Source organism: Choloepus didactylus, chromosome 5, assembly GCF_015220235.1.
Source record: "Choloepus didactylus isolate mChoDid1 chromosome 5, mChoDid1.pri, whole genome shotgun sequence".
Lineage (NCBI taxonomy): Eukaryota > Metazoa > Chordata > Mammalia > Pilosa > Megalonychidae > Choloepus > Choloepus didactylus.
In genome coordinates this window covers 104,638,332-104,654,668 of record NC_051311.1, presented here as the reverse complement: position 1 = coordinate 104,654,668, position 16,337 = coordinate 104,638,332, and the positions used below count along the sequence as shown (strand labels likewise).

The 16,337-nt window shown below is 37.7% G+C and overlaps 1 protein-coding gene across 9 annotated transcripts in view; it reads right to left on the bottom strand.

Moving 5' to 3' along the window:
• The window catches only part of ADAM22 (ADAM metallopeptidase domain 22), a 285,191-nt gene that overhangs the window by 47,065 nt on the left and 221,789 nt on the right, over positions 1 to 16,337 (bottom strand). For all 9 annotated transcript variants that reach the window (XM_037836582.1, XM_037836583.1, XM_037836585.1 and 6 more), the window contains exons 18-22: positions 12,877 to 12,957; positions 9,460 to 9,510; positions 9,180 to 9,243; positions 7,470 to 7,575; positions 5,199 to 5,318 (exon numbers count right to left, since the gene is read on the bottom strand). In XM_037836582.1, coding sequence (XP_037692510.1) covers positions 5,199 to 5,318; positions 7,470 to 7,575; positions 9,180 to 9,243; positions 9,460 to 9,510; positions 12,877 to 12,957 — 422 coding nt within the window. The remainder of the gene's footprint in view (positions 1 to 5,198; positions 5,319 to 7,469; positions 7,576 to 9,179; positions 9,244 to 9,459; positions 9,511 to 12,876; positions 12,958 to 16,337) is intronic.

Genomic DNA, 16,337 nt, shown 5'->3' with positions numbered 1-16,337 from the left:
GACTTATGTGCATTAACCTTGTATCCCGCTACTTTGCTAAATTTGTTTATTAGCTCTAGTAGCTGTATCGTCGATTTCTCAGGGTTTTCTAGATATAAGATTATATCATCTGCAAACAATGACAGTTTTACTTCTTCTTTTCCAATTTGGATGCCTTTTATTTCTTTGTCTTGCCGGATTGCCCTGGCTAGCACTTCCAGCACAATGTTGAATAACAGTGGTGACAGCGGGCATCCTTGTCTTGTTCCTGATCTTAGAGGGAAGGCTTTCAGTCTCTCACCATTGAGTACTATGCTGGCTGTGGGTTTTTCATATATGCTCTTTATCATGTTGAGGAAGTTTCCTTCAATTCCTACCTTTTGAAGTGTTTTTATCAAAAAGGGATGTTGGATTTTGTCAAATGCTTTTTCAGCATCTATTGAGATGATCAATTGATTTTTCCCTTTCGAGTTTTTAATGTGTTGTAATACATTGATTGTTTTTCTGATGTTGAACCATCCTTGCATGCCTGGAATGAACCCCACTTGGTCATGGTGTATGATTTTTTTAATGTGTCTTTGGATTCGATTTGCAAGTATTTTGTTGAGGATTTTTGCATCTATATTCATTAGGGAGATTGGCCGGTAGTTTTCCTTTTTTGTAGCATCTTTGCCTGGTTTTGGTATTAGATTGATGTTAGCTTCATAAAATGAGTTAGGTAGTGTTCCATTTTTTTCAATGTTTTGAAAGAGTTTGAGTAAGATTGGTGTCAGTTCTTTCTGGAAAGTTTGGTAGAATTCCCCTGTGAAGCCATCTGGCCCTGGGCATTTATTTGTGGGAAGATTTTTGATGACTGATTGGATCTCTTTGCTTGTGATGGGTTGGTTGAGGTCTTCTATTTCTTCTCTGGTCAGTCTAGGTTGTTCATATGTTTCCAGGAAATTGTCCATTTCTTCTACATTATCCAGTTTGTTGCCATACAGTTGTTCATAATATCCTCTTATAATTTTTTTAATTTCTTCAGGATCTGCAGTTATGTCACCTTTTTCATTCATTATTTTGTTTATATGGGTCTTCTCTCTTTTTGATTTTGTCAGTCTAGCTAGGGGCTTGTCAATCTTGTTGATCTTCTCAAAGAACCAACTTTTGGTGATATTTATCCTTTCTATTGTTTTTTTGTTCTCTATGTCATTTATTTCTGCTTTAATCCTTGTTATTTCTTTTCTTCTACTTGGTTTAGGATTGGTTTGCTGTTCATTTTCTAGCTTCTTCAGTTGATCCGTTAGTTCTTTGATTTTGGCTCTTTCTTCCTTTTTAATATATGCGTTTAGTGCTATAAATTTCCCCCTTAGCACTGCTTTTGCTGCATCCCATAGGTTTTGGTATGTTGTGTTCTCATTTTCATTCGTCTCTATATATTTAGCAATTTCTCTTGCTATTTCTTCTTTAACCCACTGATTGTTTAGGAGTGTGTTGTTTAACCTCCAGGTATTTGTGAATTTTCTAAGTCTCTGATGGTTATTGACTTCTAATTGTATTCCATTGTGGTCAGAGAATGTGCTTTGAATAATTTCAATCTTTTTAAATTTATTGAGGCTTGTTTTATGTCCCAGCATATGATCTATTCTGGAGAAAGTTCCGTGAGCACTAGAAAAGTATGTGTATCCTGGTGATTTGGGATGTAATGTCCTGTAGATGTCTGTTAAATCTAATTCATTTATCAGATTGTTTAGGTTTTCAATTTCCTTATTGGTCTTCTGTCTGGTTGATCTATCTATAGGAGAGAGTGATGTGTTGAAGTCTCCCACAATTATTGTGGAAACATCAATTGCTTCCTTTAGTTTTGCCAATGTTTCTCTCATGTATTTTGTGGCACCTTGATTGGGTGCATAGACATTTACGATTGTTATTTCTTCTTGCTGAATTGCCCCTTTTATTAGTATGTAGTGGCCTTCTTTGTCTCTCAAAACATCCCTGCATTTGAAGTCTATTTTATCTGAGATTAATATTGCTACACCTGCTTTCTTTTGGCTGTAGCTTGCATGAAATATTTTTTTCCATCCTTTCACTTTCAATTTCTTTGTGTCCCTGTGTCTAAGATGAGTCTCTTGTATGCAACATATTGATGGTTCATTTTTTTTGATCCATTCTGCGAATCTATATCTTTTAATTGGGGAGTTTAATCCATTTACATTCAACGTTAAAACCGTGAAGGCATTTCTTGAATCGGCCATCTTATCCTTTGGATTATGTTTGCCATATTTTTCCCTCTCTCTATTAATATCCTTTATTGTACCCATACCGAATCTCTTTAGTACTGAACCTTTCTCCAAGTCTCTCTGTCCTGTCTTTGTTTCTCTGTCTGTAGGGCTCCCTTTAGTATCTCCAGTAGGGCAGGTCTCTTATTAGCAAATTCTCTCAGCATTTCTTTGTCTGTGAAAAATTTAAGCTCTCCCTCAAATTTGAAGGAGAGCTTTGCTGGATAAAGTATTCTTGGCTGGAAATTCCTCTCTCTCAGAATTTTAAATATATCGTGCCATTGCCTTCTCGCCTCCATGGTGGCTGCTGAGTAGTCACTACTTAGTCTTATGCTGTTTCCTTTGTATGTGGTGAATTGCTTTTCTCTTGCTGCTTTCAGAACTTGCTCCTTCTCTTCTATGTTTGACAGTGTGATCAGTATATGTCTCGGAGTGGGTTTTTTTGGATTTATTCTATTTGGAGTTCGCTGAGCATTTATGATTTGTGTATTTATGTTGTTTAGAAGATTTGGGAAGTTTTCCCCAACAATTTCTTTGAATACTCTTCCTAGACCTTTACCCTTTTCTTCCCCTTCTGGGACACCAATGAGTCTTATATTCGGACGTTTCATATTATCTATCATATCCCTGAGGTCCATTTCGAGTTTTTCAATTTTTTTCCCCATTCTTTCTTTTATGCTTTCATTTTCCATTCTGTCATCTTCCAGGTCACTGATTCGTTGTTCAACTTCCTCTAGTCTTGTACTATGAGTGTCCAGAATCTTTTTAATTTGGTCAACAGTTTCTTTAATTTCCATAAGATCATCCATTTTTTTATTTAGTCTTGCAATGTCTTCTTTATGCTCTTCTAGGGTCTTCTTGATTTCCTTCATATCCCGTACTAGGGTCTCATTGTTCATCTTTAGTTCTTTGAGTAGCTGCTCTAGGTGTGTCTCTTCTGGTCTTTTGATTTGGGTGCTTGGGCTTGGGTTATCCATATCGTCTGGTTTTTTCATATGCTTTATAATTTTCTGTTGTTTTTGGCCTCGTGGCATTTGCTGTCCTTGATAGGGGTCTTTTAGGGTTTGTAGACCAGTTGAAGTCCTTATCTCTAATTTATCAGATCTACAGCTTCGTGGAGTACACTTTCTCTAACTAACCAGCAGGTGGCGTCCACGAGCCACCTGTTCTCCACAAGCCAGATCTCCCCTGCTTAGCCTTTTTGGTGAGTGGGGGAGTGAGTCTTGTGGGGCCCAATTGGTGTCCCAAGCTTGCGTGTGTAGTTGGTGTTGCCTGCCCTGTATGTGGGGCGTGTTTCTGGGCAGTCGGGGAGGGGGGGTGGCCCTAACAATCAAATCTCCCTGATGATCCTAGAGTTTTAAAGCTACTGCAATAGTCTAATCCTTCAGTTCAGTCCTGCCACAGTTTGTCTCTGCCACTGACCCACAAGTCTTTGGTATTGGCGTATGGCTCCTGAGACTTGCAAGTGGGCCCCTCTTCCAGGCTGTGCACCCCGGGTCCTCTGTTGAGGGATGACTGTGCTATGTCACAGGTGAGTGCCTTCCCCCCAGGGCAGTTCTGGGCTGCTGGGCTGTGTTGGGAGGCTCCCAGTCTGCTCAAATGATGGCTGAATGGGGCTCTGTTAATTCACACTGCTCCCCCTTCCCAGCTCTGGGATATTCAGCTGAGGTTGCAGGGAAGGCTAATGTCCACGCCCAGTTTTGTGGTGTGTGCCTGTTATTTGAAGCACTTCCGTCACACTGGGTTGTCTGGGGCAGCTCTGGGCTATGGGGCTGGCGATGGGCAGGAGTGTTTCCTGTCCACCAGGATGGTGGCTGTGAGCGGACACCCCCCTTTTCTTGGGAAGTTGTGTTGTTTAGTGAATTTTCTCAGCCACTGGATTATTGCCTTTTGTCTCAGAGCTCTCTTAGTTCTGCTCTTGACTTGACGTGCCCAAATTTCAATTCTTTGAAGCTTTCTGTATTGAGCTTCTTAGAGTAATTGTTTTAGAAAAAGCAAAAAGGATTTAAAAAAAAAAAAAAAAAAAAAAAAACGGCCCTCCTCAGAGATCTAATGGGTTATTGAAATGCTAATAGACAAAGCAACCAGGGCCATTAAGGAAAGGTGCCCTGGGCAGAGAGATCAGCCTTGCTTCGGGATTTGCATATGCGCCTCAAGGCCTGATCTCCGCCCTTCCCCTTTCTGTGTTCACCAGAACTCCAAAAATCCTCTGCTTTTACTTTGGAGCTTCTCGTGTTGTTTTCCTTCTATGCCCGTCTCCTCTCTGCTGGGCTGGCTGCTCTCAGAGTCTCTGGTGTCTGGCCTCAGTCTATCTATGGTTGGAGTTTGAATCAGTAGAATGAGTTTCCGATGAGAGCAGCCACTGCAATTCTCCCTTCTCCTTCCTGGAGCTGACAGCCCCTCCTCCCCCGGGACTGAGCCTGGCAGGGAGGGGCGCGGGTCCCCTGGCCGCAAAAACTTACAGATTTCGCTGATCTCAGCAGTTCCACGTTTTCATGAGTGTTGTATGAAGTATGCCCAAAGACAGATTGCTCTGTGGTGTCCAGTCCACGCAGTTCCTGGCTTTTTACCTACTTTCCTGGAGGAGTAACTAAAACATACAGCTCACCAGTCTGCCATCTTGCCCCGCCTCTCTTGGTGTCATTTTAATGGGACTTCAGAAGGGAGCAAAAGTTGATACATATATTTAATCTTCTATTTTAACCCAGAAATTTATTTTCCTTAACAAAAATGAAACGCAAACTAAACCTTGCAAGATTTTGCTGACCAAATAACATATCTCAAGCAACCATATAATCTTGCACATTCCACTAATTCTTATCTTCTCTTCATGTCTTTTTTGTCAGGATTTACTCAATCACCTCTATGGATTGGATTCTGTTTCAGTTTACTAGCATGCACATGAACTGTGTTCCTGAGAAAAAGATGACAAATCATCTCACAGAATGATTAGACAATTACCTGCAATTTAATGTTCTCCCCTGCTGCACAACTAAAGTAGATGTGATTTCACCATCAAGTTCTCCAAGTCTTGGGATATTACCAATATTGGTACACAAAAGGTAACCACAAAGCACATCCCTGCATTAAAAGAGTACCAATTATTTACTTTACTTTCCCCTTATCCCAAAGATATAGCAAACCATTCAGTTAGAATGATACCCTTGTGTTACTTTTTAGCAGTTGATTTATTAACTGTACTATTTACTCACATGCTAAACAAAATAAAATAAGCCCAAATTATTGTCTCCTGCTTGAAAAACTGTCTTCTCTGAAACTCTTAATTGGTACACCAAAATCTCATTGTTTTCTAGTTTTTCCTTTACTGCCCTTTAGTTCAAGTATTTATCTAAAGGACATTATCTATCAAATAGACTTATTTTATATCAGAATATTGTTCCCCATAACACATCACTGGATATGCTAAAAAAAAATTCAGTTAGTGAATGAAAAACACTTGAGTTGCCCCAGAGTTAAAGAGATTATATACTGGCTATATCTTGTGGGCTTTGAAGGATGGATAAATTTTTGACAGGTGATGGTGTGAGTACAAAGGGAACTTCCAGAGGAAATAATAGCATGAACACAGGGACAAAGTTAGGATAGTGTAATGTACATATTAGGAAAGGTAAGGTTTGTGAAAATGTGGAAGAGAAGCAGAGACAAAAAATAAAGGTTAGGGACAAATTGTGGAGAAGGTTCAGTGCCAAGCTACAGTCCTGTTTTATTTGTTAAATCCACATTCAGCAAAGTGGATAAGAGTGGAATAAGACTGCCCATTGCCTGAGTTCTAATTCTGCTTCTACTACAACCCAGCTACATGATCGAACTTGGAAATGTTAATTAATGTATCTCAGTTTCCTTCTCCATACAATGGGGAGAACTGCCATGAACATTAAATGGCATAGTTCATATAAAGCGTGAAACAGTACGTAGCACAGAGTGTACCCAAGAAACAGTGGGTACGATTCTTAATACTAGTTAGCTATGTGAAACTGGTGAAATTTTGAACAAAGAATTGATGTGATCAAAAAGATTCAGAAGAATACGGTAGCATGCTAGAAACTACTGGCCTCGATATCCATTATGAGACTTTTGTAACAGTTCATGAGGTAATATGTGTCTCAGTTGAGGTGACGGCAATAGCAGTGGAAAAGCAGAGATGAATTAAAAACAAATGCAGGGCAGGAAGGGAAGAATGGACATGAATTTACAACTGGACAATGTGCCAGAAAGAAGGTATAGTAAAGGGTCACCCTGAGGCTTCAGTAAGATATTGAGTCCTTTAGCAAAAACAGGGATGACTTAAGAAAGCCAGAGCCAGTTCAATTCAACAGAACTAAGTACATACTCTTGCGGCTCTAATTTTTGTTGCTTTTGAGATGTGGGTGTCTTCTGGGTGGAAGAGTCCTGAGGCAGCTGTAAGCTGCCTGGGCCTTAGGAGAGAGGTCAGCGTTTATGTCAAGATTTGGGATAGGTGATGAGAAAAGATGAGGTGAATAGACAAGGTGGCATGCTTTGTGGGATACAGAAAATAGCAAAGCCCTGGTGGCTCAAAAAGTGATGTTTGAACGTGGGACCCGACTCCCACAGAATATGACTCCCGGGGATGAATGTGGACCCGGCATCATAGGACTGAGAGTATCTTCTTGACCAAAAGGGGGATGCAAAATGAGACAAAATAGTTTCAGTGGCTGAGAGATTCCAAATGGAGTCAAGAGGTCACTCTGGTGGACATTCCTATGCACTATATAGATAACACCTCTTAGGTTTTAACGTATTGGAATAGCTAGAAGTAAATACCTGAAACTACCAAACTCCAACCCAGCAGTCTGGACTCCTGAAGACAATTATATAATAATGTAGATTACAAGGGGTGACAGTGTGATTGTGAAGACCTTGTGGATCACACCCCCTTCATCTAGTGTATGGATGAGTAGAAAAATGGGGATAAAAACTAAAGGACAAATGGGGTGGGATGGGGGGATGATTTGGGTGTTCTTTTTTCACTTTTATTTTTTATTCTTGTTCTGGTTCTTTCTGATGTAAGGAAAATGTTCAGAGATAGATTGTGGTGATGAACGCATAACTATGTTATCATACTGTGGACAGTGGATTGTATACCATGGATGACTGTACGGTGTGTGGATGTATTTCAATAAAACTGAATTTAATAAAAAAAAAAAAAGTGATGTTTGAGTGATGAACTCGGGGCTAACTTATCCCCCTCACCGTTTGTTGCATTGTATCCAAGTGTCTTTGTCTTTCCCACAGTTACCCTTCTCAGTCCCTTCGATATTCAGTTTCTCATAGCAGTATTTGTCTGACGCCGTCACTTCTGAAGCAGAATAAAGTTTTTGATCAGTGAGAGAGGCAAAACACAAGCTGCTCAGAATTTCTGAAGTAAGGGAAAATTGCAATTCAAGGACTCTTCTTCACTACATGTGTTAATTCAAAAATTTGCACCTATAATTATCAAGAGTTTTCCTATACCATAGACATCAATGACTCTCATTTGAAATTTGGAAAATAGAAATACATTTAGATTTTGATAGGATTTAGGCTATCGATTGCAAGAAGGAGACTCCTCAGCATTTGACCAATAATTAGGGTAAGATGCTACCAAATGTTTCCTTGAATAAATGTTTCATGCTTTAAAGTCAGTTTCAGATATATAAAGCATGAATTTCTTATTCAGCACCTTTTGTTGATCATAAAGACACTTTAATTAAAATATTTATATACTATAACTGAAGATTAGAAAAGCGGTGGTAAAATTCCTACCTGGCTCACTAATTCTCAGCAGTTATCAAAAATTTTATTCTGATTTTAGACAAGCTTGAATTCATGCTAAATCCCTGAGAGTCAAAATGGTGTATAAGGTTATGTCAGTAGTTTTGTCAGGTTCAGGGTTGGTTAATGGCATTATCTATGAGTTATTTCAAAATGGCTACTGAAAGCTAATCAAAGGACAACCTTTGGTGTTTATTTAAAAACAACTTACTATGTTGGGTTTTTTTCCCCCTACTTCTTGCTGTCAAGCTATTTTTTCTCAAGTGGAAGAAACAAAAAAATGCATCTCCTTGTTTATAGTACAGACCTGCATTACTAAATTTTCCCCCAAATATAATGTTTCTAATTGCTTAAAAGGAAGCATACACTTACCCTCCCCAGAAGGATTATGGCTGCTATTTATGATAATTAAGAATGTTTTTAGATCCCATTACTTTTATAACTTGCTTTCTAATACAAACAAACTGTCTTCTGAAAGTGTTTAGAGGAGAAACTGTTCAAAAGGGCCAGTGATTCTTCTGGAAAAAATTACATTATACAATATTTAAATATACATATAAATAGAGATATAATATGATTTAAATCTAAATGTTATATATTCTTCTATAAAAATCTGACAAACTTTGAAAGGAATAACATTAAAATTTCCTTTGGATATAGCAGAACTACCTTAACAGAAGGTTGCTTGGAACTGAGAGAGTTAGCTAGATTTCAAGGAAAATATTTGAGGAGGAAAAAGCAACTCTAGCTATAATGGCTACAGCTCTAAGTCAAGGATGTCCTATCCAGGGTCCATGTCCATCCTATACGGTTGAACAGGTTTTGTTCAGGGGCACTCAGCTGGGGGGAGTATAAGTGGAACTGTAATCCAGGCTTGCCTTTCTATCCAATCTGACACTGTGGCATGGACTTCACCTGCCTGGCAGCAAAGGCACCTCCTGTTTCGTCAAAAATACTGCCCACTAGCCAAGATGTGTGGGGCTGTGTCCTCCCACTGGAGGTGCCTTTCTCTAATGTCTACAGAAGTGCCCCTGCTAAAACCTGCTGTGACTTTGAGAATCTCCCAGTGATAAAGTGGTCAAAAATTTACTTCTAGCCCAGATACCCTGGAGAAATCAACCCGAATATCAACCCACACTATTTACTCACTTTGCCCCCAGATGTATTTGCATTGTCTATCCCTGGTTTTACATCGTCCTCCAAAGCAAATTCCCTAAAATAGAAAGCAGATCCATTAGCAAGGCAACATCTGCTTATGTCAGATAACTGAAGAAAATATGATTGTAAAAAATAGATGAGTATCAAAAATGTGTTTCATCTTCAGAATTGACTATGAAACATTTAAATTGAGTTTCTATTTCTTTAAGATTTCAATATTTCTTTCATGCTGGTGCACATGAAAAATTGAGGTAAAAATAAAGCAACCTACCTGAACACCATCACAAGAATATCCATCCATTTTATGGATGTTAGGGGCACACTAGAAAAAGAGAACAGAGATATGAACCAAATTCAGAGCAAACTATCAGCCTGAACTAACCTCTCTAACATTTCCATTTTAGAAATAAAGCCTGATAATAAGGTTATTATCTGAAACCATCTGAGAATAAAAACGAAGATCAAGAGAAAACAAGAAGGAATACAATAATTTGTGCTCTTTCCCCAAAACATATGAATCTGCCAGAGGCAAAAAACAGCTGATTATACAGTAACAAATAAACAGAACTGACTGCAATAGGCTCAGCTAAGGCTGACATTTAAATGCATCTTGCTTCATACAGATACACTATTATTCTGAGCAAGAAAAACAAGGAAACAAAACAAAAGCAAGGAGGACTGCCAATGTAGAATACAGCAATAATTACAGTGTCCTCTCTATTGTCATAAGAAGCAACACATCCCTAACACTTAAAATGACTCTCTGAGCAGAAGTTGATTTTGAACATGTTATAAAAGGACATGCTTTATAACCCCATTTTTCCCCTTATATCAATTTCATAAAATTTCAAAACATTCTCATGTGGATATACTAAAGACAGTAATTTTAAAATTTATTATTCATTTTTTTTCTATCATTAAAGTAATATACACTCACTTGAGAAAAGTTTTGGAAATGCAAAAAAGTAGAAAAAATAAAAGACAAAACCCACTCATTTTCCCACCATCCAAAGGCAACAGTTTTTTATATTTTGGTACATTTTCTATCTTTTTCTATGAAATTTGATAACTGTAAACACAGATATGATCAAATTATAGATAATATCTTATATTCTGCTTCTCTTTACTTTTATCATATGATTATCCTTATGTCAAAATAAACTTTTTTATATGTATCATTTTTAGTGGCTGCAAAACACCACACTCAGCTAACAAACCATCTAACCAATATACCAGAACATTCACTTATAATTATCTCCAATTTAGGCTGTTACAACTAAAGCAACAAGAGCATCTTTGTGTAAACATTATTTATGGATTTAGGATTTTTTAAAAATTCCTGTTATTTACTGTATAATCACTTTCCAAAGAAGTTGTACTAATATACTTTCCTTCCAGTAACCCAAAGGCAACCGTTACACTGTATCCTCATGATCACCAGCTGTTAACTTAGAAAATCTGCTAAATCAGATAGCAAGAAAGGATAATGTTTTTACATGAAAGATCTTTACTCTCTTTGGCCAACTATCTTTAAAATAAAGTATTTTTAAGGGTTAATGTAGGTATACCACTATTGAATCCTCCTGTTGAGGAAAAAAAAAATGCAGGCAGTCCTTGCTTTGCTCAGTTCTGATACGCGTGAACTTCAATGTACGGTGGTTTGGAGATGTATGTACTCCAGAAAAATATGTTCTTAAATCTAGTCCATTCCTGTGGGGGTGAACCCATTGTAAGTAGGACTTTTTGATGAGGTTTACTTCAGTTAAGTTGTGACCCACCTCATTTGGAATGGGTCTTAATCCTATTACTGAAGTCCTTTATACACAGAATGAATGCAGACAGACAAAAAGAAAGCCATGGAAGTAAGAAACTGAAGTCAATGGAACCCCAAAGAGAAGGGAGAGACCAGCAGACACCACCAAGTACCTTGCCATGTGGCAGAGGAGCTAAGGATCGCCACATACGGTCTTTGGGAAGAAAGCATCACTTTGATGATGACTTGATTTGGACATTTTCCCAGCCTCAAACTGTAAGCTAATAAATCCCCATTGTTTAAGCTAACCCACTTCATGATATTTGTCTAAGCAGCCTAGGAAACCATGGTTTCATTAAATAACACCAGTCCCCTAACTACACAGTTTGAACTTCAGTTACCACAATATATTAACTGTGAGTAATTGTACAAAGTACAAGATTTGCTGCCGGCTCTTCCATCCACAAATCGCTATGTCAATAACATGGCCATCATAATCAATAATCAATCACTTCACTTCTTTTAAAGATCAACAGCTACTAGTTAATGAGCTTATGTTATTTGGTTCATACACAGACAACAAAGTGCATAGTCATGTTGCTTCTTTGTCTCCTGGTGACAAACTATGACATTTTATAAAAATGTCCTTGAAAGAGGGGAGTGGCTAACCAAGTCGAAAGTGCAGCAAAGAAACAAAAAGTGATGATGCTGAAGGTGGAATTTGAATCAAATGCTAATGGAGTTAAAGAAAAAATAGCTGACAGTGGGAATGCTGATACTGCTGCTATTTTAGAGACTCCAGATTTGCATCCAGAAGAACTTAGTGAAGGTGAGCTTATTGATATTATTAAAGAAAGTGGTTGTGACTAAAAGGATGAAGATGCCCCAGAGGAAGTGATGCTGGTAAAAAAAACTTCACATTAAATGAACTCTCAGAGATACTTCACAACACTAAAAGACAAAGGATAAAATGTTGGAAGTTGATGCAAACTTAGAAAGGAGAATGACAATTTGCTAAAGCATAGAAAAGATGCTCGTTCTGTATTGTAAGTTCAAAGTACTCCTGATAAATTTTTTTAACAAAGAAATAAAATACTTTTATTATCAATGTTTCTAACATTTTAATTTATAGTGTACTAAATAAATATTGTTTTAAGTTTTTGTTTTCATTTCCCTAAACATTTATAACCAACACTTAGAGTTTTTAATATTTTGACAAAAAAATTTTAAGGTCACAGAACAGTTGTCATTTTTCCATTTTTGATTATTAAGAGCACTTCACATGGTTCAGCCTGTACAGTCATTTTTATGGTTCTGTACTACCATGCAAAGCAAGCACCACCAACATACACACCATGCTGAAAACTATAAATTCTCACCGAAGTTTATGCAACTTCCCAAGCTTGTCTATTGACACAACTAAATAATCTTAAATTCAAGAACAGCTATTAATGTCTGAGGTGAAGCAAGAAGCTAAACAAGATAAAGGAGGACAGGCAAGAGACTTAAGGATAGGATAGAAGACAGAGAAATGGGTCCATTTTCTGAACCCAAAGTTCTGTGGGCTTTTCTGCCTCTGCTAACTCTCCTACTTCAATCAGCTGAAGGAAAAGTCAGAGATTTTCTGTTTCTTCCCACACAAAGTAGACATGTACAAATAAAATGCTTCTTATGTCCTACTTAAAATAAAAGCAAAATAGTTAATGCATGCACGCAATTTTACATCAATTCAAAATTAGGACAAAATTACGCTGTACATCTGCTCAGGCTTCTATTACTGAAAACTTAAATTCCTGAAATATAAATGAAAAAAGAGGAATGGTCATGGGAAAGAGGAAAATGAGCTTCTTGTCCATTTACATTTCTCCTGGAGATCAGCTCTGAAGATGCCCTGCTTTTTTCCACAGGGTTTAGAGTAATTATTTTGTAAATTACCTGGCTTGAATTTCCTGAACACGTTTCACGAATATCACAATCATTTACTGCTTCTCGGCACACAGTTCCCAAAGGCTGAAACTAAAACAAACAAAAACATCAATGTGCAAAACTGGAAAAAAAAAAAAAGTTGCACCGTTTCATGTAAAAAGGCAAAATGAAAAATTGTTTGGATAGGAATATCTTGAGCTATTTTTAAATGGCAGTCTGTGAAAAACCACAATTACAGAATGACACGTTATTTTAATAATTTTAAGAGAGATTCTCATACACGAAGTTATTTACATATTCATCACCACAAATTTTACAATATCCTGCTAAAATGGGGTTGTGCTTGATGGTACATCTCCCTCAGAACAAGTTAATCCAAGTTCTAGTGATTCTGGCTTTGAAATAGCTCGTGGATTTACACTTTACCCTGCATCCTTACTGGCAACTTTATCACATTCCTCTTTTTGCCTTATCTACCAAGAAGCTGAAAGCTTGTAAAAGTCCGATTTTTTGGCAAAGCTATCTCTTTCCATGCTCCCCTTCCTGTCTTCCCTCCAGCTTGATTTTTATATAAATCTAAATCTGGGTCTTTTATTCTGTTCTAATGTTTCTAGTACTTGTGCCTGCGTGTGGGAGTTTTTGTTGTTGTTATTATTTTTATCTTTGTTTCCAACCACTTCAAATACTTTTTTAAGTGTCGGAGTTGTACAACTAATTTTTAACCTCACTGGATTTATAAATTGCAAGAGTACTTGTTATAACAAACAGAACAAAGATACACAAAGGAAGTTATCATCCTTCCCTCCCCTGCTTCAATCCCACTCCCCCTGGTAATCAATGTTAACATTTTGGGCTGGATCCTTCTGTGCTTTTGTCTCAACTCACACAAACGTACTCATTATTCCGGCCCCCTCATTGTATGAACTTCATCTTCATCTTCTCCCCTTTGCTCACAAACTCTCCAGGCATTCAAGTCTCCTGCTGATCCTAGAACATGTGCAGCACACTGCCAACTCCAATTAGGAATTTATCAGATATTTTTTAGTAGAGCCAAACAAACTTTGTGTCCATTCATTCATTTACCAAACATTTACTAGGCATTTAGAATGTATCAGGCACTTTTCTAGCCACAGAGGACTCAGTGGAGACCAAGACTCAAGAATCCTGCTTACAAGGAACTTGGTAGGAGTAAATGGGCCATAAGAAAAAAGAAATAAGCAAGATAATTTAATTTCATATGCTCTGGTTCTCTTCCTCCTTGGAACTGGAGGAAGCACAGTGGGGGAGGACTTGTGCTAAGTGCTGGGATAGAGCAGCAAGTAAATGGACCAAAATCCCTGCTCCCTTGGAATTTACATTTGAATGGGAGGAGAAAGATAACAAACAAGTAAACAAGCAATATTTTAACAGCAGGGGTCCACAAATTATGGCCAGAGGGCTAAATGCAGCTGGCTGCCTGTTTTTGTAAATAAAGTATTACTGACACACAGCTAAGCCCATTCCTTTAGGCATTCTCAATGACTGCATTCCCTACATAGGCAAAGGCGGAGGTGAGAAACTGTGATAGACCTTAAGATCCACAAAGCCTAAATATTTACTATCTGCCTCTTTACAGAAAAAGCTTGCCAACCCCAGTTTTATAGATACATTGTTATAAATATATGTAGATAAAGATAAAGAGATACACACTATTTCTTGTCCTTCTATTCCTCCTCACCCCATTTAGTATCCTGTCCCCTAAGAGCATAGGGTGGGGTGGGAAAGAAGATTGGGGGTGGTAGAAAAAATAGCAAAAAAGATCTACGACTGGTACAGCTGTAAATTTTCTGTGGGATAGTTAACCATATCATTTTATTTTATTTATTTTAATTTTATTATTTTGTACCTGTTCTTTCAAATGATTATATCACAAAGAGCCTAATTCTATAAATCAAGAAAAGAAAACAGCATAATTAAATGCATTTTATGGATGGGCAGGCTAAACTGTGGAGGATTAAAATAAATGATTCAGGATCCTCTGTTATGGCAGTTGGCGAAGCTGACAGAATAAACAGCTGAGGTAGCCAAAATGAAAGAATGTCTGTTTCATATTTGTTTAATCTTCCTCTTTCAGAGAGTGCTTTCAGAGATTTCTGGCAGTACCTTACATGTCTTCAAAAGTTTCCAGAAGACATAGTGGTATAGTGGAAACAACACAAACTGCTGCCATCAGATCTGGGACGTAACTGCACTTCTATTCCTTAGGACGTGAGTGATCCTGGGCAGGTTATTTAACTTCCTTGAGACTGGACTTGCACAACTGTAAAACTGTGGTTTTGAACATTATCTCAGGCAGCAGTCTAAACCAAGAATGATTTTGCCTCATAAGAGGACGTTTGCAAGGTCTGGAGTCATTTTTGGTTGTCACGACTGCGAGGGGCCACTGGCTTATAGAAGGTAGATACCAGGGATGCTGCTAATCATCCTACAATGCACAAAACAGACCTTCACAACAAAAATGATCCAACCCAAAATGTCAAAAAGTGCCAGGGTTAAGAAACCCTCATCTAAGATAACACAAATTAAAAGTTCTTAGCACAACCCTTGGCATACTGTAGACTATGATCATATTCCATATCCCACCCTTCCTTAAGTCATGGACTAAAGTTGGTCAATCAAGAAATAATCATTAAGAGAGTGCTGTGTGTATTTATTCATTAATTCAACAAATATTTGCAGAATCTATACCAGTTACTGCCTGAGGTCTGCCTCCATAAAATGTACAGACTGGAAGGAAAGGCAAATATTAAACCTTAGTAACTGTACCAGGTATTATATGAGAAGAGAGAAAAAGAAAGAGCTTTCTTTCAGAAAGGTAAGCTCTGAATCACTGTTAGTCTGGATGTAAAGGCCTTAATGTAGGTATTTGGAGACAGGTAGGAAGATGCTGTTGGGAGAATGATAACAGATAATATGAGTAAAGATGCATTCTAAACTCTCATGCACAATAATACATGTAAGGTATTATCATGTCTAAAAGTATTCCTTTTACTCCCACAACAGCTGATGTAAGATATATACCAAGCTGATCAAAAAGAAAAGAAGGATCTATCTGAATATTTTCTTGGTTTTACAAAGAAAGGTAAACATAAGTAAAAGATGAGTAACTCCTGGTTTTATCCAATGGGCACATGCTTCAGGGAGACAGTATGGAAAGGGCAGGCTCCAAAGATTAATGAAATTGAGGCTCTGGCTCCCTGATTTACTTGGTTTAAGAAAGGCAAACTACTTAACCACTACAAACCTCAGAGTCCTCATCTTTCACTGGAAACAATAATTACTACTACACCTCATGAGATTTTTGAGAGGATCACAAGTGATAATCTGGTCGCAATATATGTCAGATACTATTATTGTTATTAGATATATTAACCCAGCCTGAATGAGTTAATCAAATATGTCATTTTCCCTCTCAATTTGTCATCAATCAA